Source organism: Pteropus alecto, unplaced genomic scaffold (genome assembly GCF_000325575.1).
Source record: "Pteropus alecto unplaced genomic scaffold, ASM32557v1 scaffold103, whole genome shotgun sequence".
Lineage (NCBI taxonomy): Eukaryota > Metazoa > Chordata > Mammalia > Chiroptera > Pteropodidae > Pteropus > Pteropus alecto.
The window spans coordinates 10,588,696-10,598,152 of record NW_006436288.1 but is presented as its reverse complement, the minus strand read 5'-3'; the positions used below and the strand labels follow the sequence as shown (position 1 = coordinate 10,598,152).

The 9,457-nt window shown below is 34.0% G+C and overlaps 1 protein-coding gene across 3 annotated transcripts in view; it reads left to right on the top strand.

Annotated features, from left to right (window-relative positions):
* ITPR2 (inositol 1,4,5-trisphosphate receptor type 2) overlaps window positions 1-9,457 on the top strand; it is a 420,025-nt gene that overhangs the window by 88,265 nt on the left and 322,303 nt on the right. For all 3 annotated transcript variants that reach the window (XM_025047398.1, XM_015590049.2, XM_006912698.3), the window contains exons 6-9: window positions 2,610-2,708; window positions 2,968-3,051; window positions 3,324-3,470; window positions 7,481-7,576. In XM_025047398.1, coding sequence (XP_024903166.1) covers window positions 2,610-2,708; window positions 2,968-3,051; window positions 3,324-3,470; window positions 7,481-7,576 — 426 coding nt within the window. The remainder of the gene's footprint in view (window positions 1-2,609; window positions 2,709-2,967; window positions 3,052-3,323; window positions 3,471-7,480; window positions 7,577-9,457) is intronic.

Here is a 9,457-nt window from a genome sequence, read left to right as displayed (position 1 = left end):
AATAGCAAGTGGAGTTTACTATTTGCAAAACTTGATGCCTTGGATTTATAGCAAAGGCAGGACTAAAACTATGGTGTTTTTGTTTCTACCACAAGGTTTCTTCACCATGCCAGGTGCCACTTCAAAAGAAAGGTAGCTGCTAATGACATTATATTACTCTTCATTTTCAGTAAAATCTCTGCTTGACTCTCACAGGGATATTATGTTGAATCAACAAAAGTGCTTTGGAATTGTAGTTTTTTTTTTGTTGTTTGTTTTGTTTTGTTTTGTTTTTTTGCTTGTTTTGTTTTTTAAAGACTTGTGCACTAGAGAGAAAGTGATGTGGCAGAAAATGACTTTATCCTCAAGTTCTATATTTGATATACAGCTTCTCAGAAGGCATCCCCATCATTGAATCAGGCCCTATGCTGTACTCTTCTGAGAATATTACCAAATTCCATGTTTACCAACCTATCTAATTAGATGTGAATTCTTCGAGAATAGGGACCATTTCTTACACACTTTTGTATTCTTCTTGGCACTTCTTACTGTTCTTTTTATTTTTTATGATTGACATCTTGTCCATTTTATTTGCAAGTTTTATTCAGCTTGGTTAAAGTAATCATCAAGAACATGACTGAGGACCTGAAAATTGGTGAATTAATGTTAGATTCTCCTTGTGAATACTGTTCTTTTGAATCCTTGGAGACTTTATGGGTGGTGTTTTGAAGTACATATGAACTGGCTCAAAGCTTGTTTGTTGACAACTATAGTAAAATAGTAAGATTTAGAACAGTGAATGTAGTTGTAAGCAGAAGTATTATTTTCATTGGAAGGACGTAACTAAAAAAATATAGCATTACATTTAGCAACTTATTGCTTAATATTTACTTTGGTGCAGATAAGAATGACATAGTAAACCAAAGCCAATTTTTCTTTAAGAAATTGGAGGAACAGATACAGCACTAGTGGGATGTGGTATCAAGTCTCAGGATTTATAGTATAAATGACTACTCGGACTTCTGTGTGACTCTGAGACTTGGTGTCATATGCAAAAACAAGTTTTTTATTTTTGAGGATTTTGGAAATTTGTCTATGTCATGTTGACTTTCATATGTTTTTGCTTGTATTTAATTTTTAAAAATACCAACTCATGGTTCAAAGATAGAAAACAATATAAAGATATATTATGAAAAGTCTCTCATCCTTTTTTCTTATGCATATAATTTTTACTACCTTCCTTCCGTTTTACACAAAAATAGCCTAGCTCTTCCCTCTCATCCTCACTTAACACTGTTTTTTGATGATCGTTCTTAATCTGTACATAGAGAACTTCTATGATGAGTGTTTTTGTGAGTCGAATCTGACTGATGATGGACTTGAAAGGCAGGGTGATGTATAGAGACCAGTCGTGTAAACAATAGAAGCTATTTCTGCAAACCAAAGAGCAGCTTTCCCTTTGCTCAATTAGTAAGCTTCAGGCTTCTCTATTACATTCAAATCTCCAGACATAGTTTGTGACAACAGTAGCCATCTGAATGTAGAATCTTGTATATAATCTATAAAAAGTTAATTTATATTGAAAATGTGAAATTATGTTCCTTAAAGTCTTGGTCTAGGTTAAGATACAGGGAGAAGTTCTGTTTATTCTTATTATTTAAATCCTAATTTATTTTTCAGTTATCTATCAAACTAATCTATTCTAATATTCAGTTGGTATGAAATATGCAAAGGGAAGGTTATTGGTTTTTATTTCTGAGATGGTGAGCAATTCTATAAATGAGAATGTAGGTGCTACAGTAAGGAGTCTTCAATGGAATGTAACAACAAAAGTAACTTTAATATCTATAAAATTAAACTGTTCATTATTATCATTAAGAAAGCACAACCTCATTTCCTCACAATTTGAGTTATGAATAAAAATACTTGAAAATAAAGCAGACATTGTTAATGATAGCATAAATAAAAAAAATCAACTTAAGCTTAATTCTCTTGAGCATTTTTCCCATATCCAATTTTAATTTTTATTTAAAAATGAATACCAGATTTAAAGAGCATTGTTAGTTTGGTATGTTTGAGATAAAACTGAACCAGATACCCAAGGCCTAAACAATAAACATATTTCTACAAGGGTATACTTAATTCTGCATTTTCTGAATCCAGATGACATTAGAATGTTTAATAAATTTCTGAGATTATAGGTAAGATCAACTTTAACAAACTTATTTGATTCCAGAGATAATACAAAAGTATAATATTTTCTACTTGAAGTGGTTCTAATATTTAGCCAGATTGTTTTTTGGGGGCAGATATATTCACTATATCTGCTGCGCTCATAGCATAAAACCACATGTGGAGGGATTCATTGACATTTAAAAAGCTCCAACTGAAATGGGAGACTACTAAGAAAAAATCTACTTTAGCTTTATGAATCCAAACTAATTATGTGATCATTTATCAGAAGATATTTACTTCAAAGAGGAAAAGAATTGAACTAAAATTTGTATGGAGGACAAACAGTCCAGGTCTTAGGTCAATAATGAGGGCTTCCATGCAGTTATTTTTAGCCTCAAATAACACCACCAAAGATCCATGCACTGTCTCAATTGCAACTTATTTCTGATTCCTAGATTGTTGTAGGAGATAAAGTTGTTTTGATGCCCGTGAATGCAGGACAGCCACTACATGCCAGCAACATAGAGCTTCTCGATAATCCAGGTTGTAAAGAGGTAAGTTGAGGAAGAAAGGAAATGAATTTGTTGATTTTTTTCATAAGCCTAATTCCAGTTATGCTAATTAATATTCCTAAGGTACAAATAGATAATGATTAGTTATTGCTATTTTCAGAGGGTCCTTTGAAGGCATTTGTGTTGAAGTGCACACTAATTGTCCAAAGTTGTCTTTTTTCGCCTTTTACTAGTTGAAGTAATAATTTCTGGTATAAAATGAAATCTGCAGTCTTATAACTTAACACTTCTTCATTAATAGGTGAATGCTGTTAATTGCAACACAAGCTGGAAAATCACTTTATTCATGAAATATAGTTCCTATCGAGAGGATGTCCTAAAAGGAGTAAGTATGTCCTACACAGAACACTTGCTGGAAAAAGTGAAGATGATCTTACTGAATTTCCAGATGCAATACCTGTGTGTTCACTGGTGTTATAATTAGGTGACTATAAACCTATAAACCTAGAATGTAACTACGTACGCACTATGTTTCATTGAGTTCATCCCCTGTATATTTTGAAATGTACCAATGATCATTAAAAGCCATGTAGCTAGCAATATCAAAATTAGAGACACCTGCTTCTTATGTCATATTTTCTTGACTTGTTTTTCTAGGGTGACGTTGTTAGATTGTTTCATGCAGAACAAGAGAAGTTTCTGACTTGTGATGAATATGAGAAAAAACAGCACATTTTCCTTCGTACAACCTTGCGTCAATCAGCCACTTCTGCTACTAGTTCTAAAGCACTCTGGGAAATAGAGGTGTGTAAATATTTTTTTGGCTTTTAGTAAATATTTATATCAAAAAGACAAGATTCATTAGGCTGACTGTTTTATTGTTATAGGCATCACTGATGATAGACCAATGAAACAATAATTTTTGTAAAACGACTTGTACCTCTTTATTGCTGTGACTAGTTTGAAATTTTACTACTTCCTTTATCTGCCTTCTCTGGGGCATTTCTGTTTCTCTTGTTTAATATGGGCCTATATATGACTTTGCTCTTTAAAAATTCATTGTGAAATGTTGTCAAGATTGATCAGACTGAAGGCCATGTGCCTCAAATGACATTGGAGTTGACTTAGAGTAGGATGACTCACTTTAAGTGAACATTAGGACTACATAGTCACTGAAAAGGACATTTATTTCTTTTAGGGATGCCATTTCTACTGCGGAGACTCATAGTTAAGAATTTATTCAACCTTTGAGAAGTATTTTTGAAATGTTTCACTATGGTAGAACAATAAATAAATATGAGATATGGATTTTTCTTTAAAGGACCTTTCTAAACAGTGGAGGAGATAAGATATGCATAATTACCTATAAATAAACCAACATCTGATAAAATTCATCTTGATTTAATGGACATTCAGGCCTTTAGCAGTCATTCTCAACCACTTTAAACCCATATATTTTGTGGCATTTCCTTTAATATCCTAAAATGAAATTCACAGGTGATATTATTTATATATCATGATTAAAAATGAATAAAATATCCAAATTCTAATTTAAAGAATAAATGAAAATAATTTATGATAAAATAATATGTATTTCAACATGGAACTACCTACTCTAGAAGATATTACATTTATACCTATCTTCGATTTGGATTTGAGAGAAATAGTAAATGAAAAGTATCAGAAAACTAATTATAGAAAAAAATTCTATAGAAGTACAGGAAAACAAAAGAGTAGAGAGTCCATGTGGACTTTGAATGATCTAGTCTTAGAAGTAATATTAGAACAGAGTTTTTGTACATGATTAAAAGAGAGAGAAATTACCATAATTGAAATTGGGATAGATAATAAGGCAAATTATAGATCGTTGAAACAGAAGAAATGGAGCAGTATGGTATTTATGCAAATGAGCTGAACCTTACTTATAAATGTAACATAAAAATAATTCCTTAAGTTATGATATGGTTTGAAATAGAGATGAAATAGAACAAAAAACATATTTTCTATCATGAAACACACTACATGTTGAGGCATACTTTCAGTCTCTAGTATTCAGGAGAGACTGTGTCCTTCAATATATTTGGAGACCATATCCTTCAATAGGTGACAGGGGATTGAGACAGTGTTGGGGATGACAACCATCACCCAAGAATTCTACCTGACAACTTCTCTTATCATGGTAAGACTGAAAGATAACAAGTAACCCCCAAATAAATACATAGTTAAAATATATATTTTCACACCATAAATTTCTTATCATTGTGCCTTAGATAATTGAAAAACATAGGGATAACAGTAATGTGAGATATTATTTAAAAACTTTATTAATGAAATACAGTGGTGAAAAAGTTATATAGTTACTTCCCTATACAATGAGTTCCCTGCATTTCATGTGTTTCTGCCTATTTGATGTTTGGCTCTAAGTCTGTTAAAAGGAGTTATGAAGCTTCTTCTAATATATTTGCTATTATTTTCATAACTCTTGCTGTAACTACCACTGCACTGAAATCTATTCCAACAAAATGCATAGTTGGATATGCTATAGCCCACTGAGCAGTCAGAAAGGAGACAGTGAACAAATTATTAAATAATTTTGAGATAGTTTTGAATTCATTTAAACTGCTCTCTTTGTACTGAATTTCTCTTAAATTATTGGACTTTTCATATAACTTGCTGTAAAAACTTTTTAGTATAATTGCATATCAAAGCAATTTATATTTGTGGTAGGTTTATTTCTGTAGGCGATTCGAAAGAGGTAGGCTGTGGGACATTTCTCTATTGTGTGCTAAATCAGTCAGGATGCCTGAGCATCAGGTGTTTCAAGCAGAGATATTTAATACAGGAAATTAGGTTTAAACATTATTGGAAGGACTGGATGGGAAATCTGGGGTGGGAAACAGTGGTATTATCTAAAGATCTGGCAGTGCGGGGACCCACTACTGCCTTTCTGAGCCTGCAAGTTTCTCCTACTGTGCTGCAGGAGTCCTTACCCACCTCACGCACCTTGTAGGGGCCTGCACTAGGCAGCTGCCACTGCCTTTACTGGAGCCAAAAGAGGAGCCTCTCTCCGCTTTCCTCTACTTTCCATTCTAATGGAATGTCAGCAGAACCCTGCTGGCCAGGCTTCCAGCCTCTGTGATACAGCATAGAAGGGTAAAGGATGAGGATCATCCGGAGCGCCACATACAGTAGCTGGCATGTGCTAAACTCTCCTGGAAATTGTAGTATATACTCTTGGCCACTGCCCATTAATGCCAGTAGCATCCCTCCAAAATCATATTGTAATAAATGAAAGCATCTTCCTTTCTGTATCTCCAAATTGTTCCCAAGGGAGCTGTACTACCATTGCTAGACCTCCTAATGTATAGGATAGAAGTTCTTAATCTGGCATCCATGGTGAGCTTCAAATTTGTTAACCTCTAATAACTGTACACACAGTATATGTATGTATGTGAGATAACCATTAGATTTTATTGGATTCCCGAAGGTATCTATGCCTCCCCTAAGGGAATGAGAGGGAGCAAGAGTTCACATGTTGACAAAGTCACAGTTGCTGGTGTGATTAGTAAAGGATTTGAGGAAGACGTTTGATTTGAGTACTGAGCCTTGTAGGATGGGCAGGTTTTTGGCTACAGGAGGGGCATTTTAAAAGACTTCATCTACTTTGAAGTATTTTCATAATTATGATCTTATTTGAGCTATTGAAGTAGGGGAAGACACACAAACTGGACTCTAACAAAAGGCATTAGGAAGTTATATATTATCAAACAGAATTTAAGGCTGGGGCAGGAGTCCAGGAGTCATGAATATTAATAAAAAGAAGGCAGCCCGTTGAGGGAGAATAATGAAAAGTTCTAGCACTCTGCTATGCCTTATGTTATTTAATCTTCACAACAATCCTATGAATTAAACCCATTTTGTACCTTAAGAAACAGGCTTGAAGATGTTACATTATTCGCTATGATTGTACCTTGGTAATGGGTAGAACTGGGACTCGGAAATAGTCATTTTTAGACCGTAAAACCTGAGCCTTGCTACCATACAAAGCCTCCTGTTATAATCAGCTGTTTCAGAGCTGCTGCTTTTATTTTTCATGAGCCTAGTGGCTCAGCATCTGGGACAAGGCCAGTATCAAAGAACATGGTGTTAGTAAACAGCACACACAGAGAGAGCTAAGAATTAAGCTAGTCCAGACCTCCAGGCCTTGGCGTTTGTGGTTCTGTCTGCCTGGAATGATCTCTTCTGGTCTTTCTGCATGACTGAATCATTCTTATTCTTCAGATTTCAGCTCACGTATCATCTCCTCAGAGTGGCCCATGACGATTGTCATATCTAAAGTAGCTGTCCCTGGTTATTCAATCGTGTGCTGTTTACTTCCTCCTGGCACTTGCCAAAGCTTATTCATTGAAAGTGCTAGTTTTGTTCACTGCTGTGTCCCTCCCTGTTGCCTAGAAGAATACCTGGCACATTGTAGGTTTTTAATACAGTCTGTTGAATGAATGTTTGAATAACAAATGGAGAAGAGCCCTGCAGTATTTCCAGCTTTGGCCTGGGAAACATATCTTTTGGAGTAAGTCTGTATTTGCAGATGTAAGGCGTGAGCATTTTGCACACACAGTGAGTTCACTGTTATGTTGCTTGCTCCTTTATGGAGAATTTTTTTTTTTTTTTTGCCACATCGTCCTCATATGGAAACATATTAGATCTGACAAGTTAGCATTAACAGGCAGGCTCCCCATATAAACTGTTGGCATTCGCTTGTCAGGAACATGAATATTTTTAGCCATTATTGTCATTGCTCTTTTTGTCTGTAGGTGGTTCATCATGACCCGTGCCGTGGGGGTGCAGGACAATGGAACAGCTTGTTCAGATTTAAACATCTTGCTACTGGGAACTATTTAGCTGCAGAGGTAAGACTAATGGATGTAGTGCTATTAAATCTCTGACTCTGAAATAGTGAAATAGGCAGTTAGGTTCTCCAAAACATGTTGTATCTGTAAAAAGAAATACAAATTAGGAACATTATACAAATTTGATTGTTGCCTATCATGTTCAGGGTTGGCATATAAATTATTCTTAAAATGTAAATATTAACTGAAGCCCTAAAATAATCTCTGTCTTGAAATCGAACAACAACAACAGTAACAACAACAGAATGTTTGTGGTTAATTTACTGTAAGGTCAAGTGGAATGGGATATCTGGTTTGCATATGTATGTGATTCGTCTTAAAATTTTTTTTGTAGCTTCACTCTTTCAGAATGTCTGCATTGGAGAGATAGATGATCAGTGCATTGTTGATGTAGCATAGTCTGGATAGTTTCAGGTTTGTCTTCAGTGGCCACTCTTTCACTGTTGGGTGGCTCCAAACCGTTGGAGAAATAACGGTTTTCTTCCTGAGACATGGAACTGTCTGAAAATTTAATAAAAATGGTAAAAACATTTAAATGTTTTTTTTTTTTTCTTTCTCCGCTAAAAGCATGTTGACAATCAGGTAGCTATGAAGGGTGGGCAGAAGTAATAGCATAGAAGTTTTAGCAATGATTTAAAGGTTGGTTATGTAATTTGAAAATATTTTGAAAGTATTTGTTTTTATATGTATGAAAATATCTATTCATTCTACTCTTCTCAACTCTGTTTCTCTTTTTCAACTTAGAGTTTCTTCTGGGATTCTAAACCAGAATTCAGTCTTAGAATTTTTAGTATTACTTATCTAACTTTTGGTTTTGGTTGTGAGGGAAGGTAAGGAAGTGGGAAAGGAGAACTGATGAGAAAATGTGTGGGAAACAGAAAATTTCTATAAACATGCTGATCCCTGTCTAAACTAGCACCCAATACCATTACCCTCTCCATCTTATTAATCTGCGATAATTTTCTTAGCAGTATGATTTATTGCACATTTTATATTATATATACATATTATATTTCTCTTGTCAGAATTTATGCTCTCTTAAGGCAGGGATTTTTTTTTTTTTAAACATTACTACTGTGTCTCCAGCACTTAGGACAGCTTTGGGTGAATATTTTTGAATGAACGAAGGTATACAAAGAAGCTATTCAGGCTTCTATAAGCGTAGAGGATGGCAAGAAGGAAATTTAGGGATTTGTATCTGAGAGGCATTTGGAATCATATTTGGGCAAATTAATCTCTCTAAGCTCCAATATCCTCCCCTGGAAATTGAGGATAATCATAATATTTGTATAATAAGATTATGAAGAGAATTAAATGAAATAAAGTGCTTGGCATAATGTGTGGCTCATGGTAAGCATCCAGTAAGTGATGTCAGCGTGATTAATTTTATTATATGATAAATAGGAATTGTTCTTACTTTTAAAAATATCTGACTCATTATTTATGAATTTGCTCAAGTAAATGAAATATAGCTTTGAAATTTATGGGCTGTTTTGAAGTAAGTATTTTGAAAAGTAACCTTTTGAAGCAAAATTAAGCAGTAAGGTATAGAATCCTGTCTAAAATAAGAATTAGAAAAGTCTACTAGATGTTCTATAAAAGATAAGAAGTTAGAATAAAATTCTCTTGGCTCTTATGTTAGTGCCTTTTTTCCTTAACTCATTTTTTAATTAATGGTTGTTTTAACTACTACTGTTAGATAGAGAAATGATGCAATTACCCACTGTTAGTTTTCCTTGTTAATGCCTGTAATTAAAACTTGTATTATTTGATACATCCAAATGATTAGCTTACTAAGAATTAAATTGTTTATTAACTTTAATGATGATCCAAGACCTCAATACATAAATGAATTTATTAAAAATTAAAACATAGAAAGCA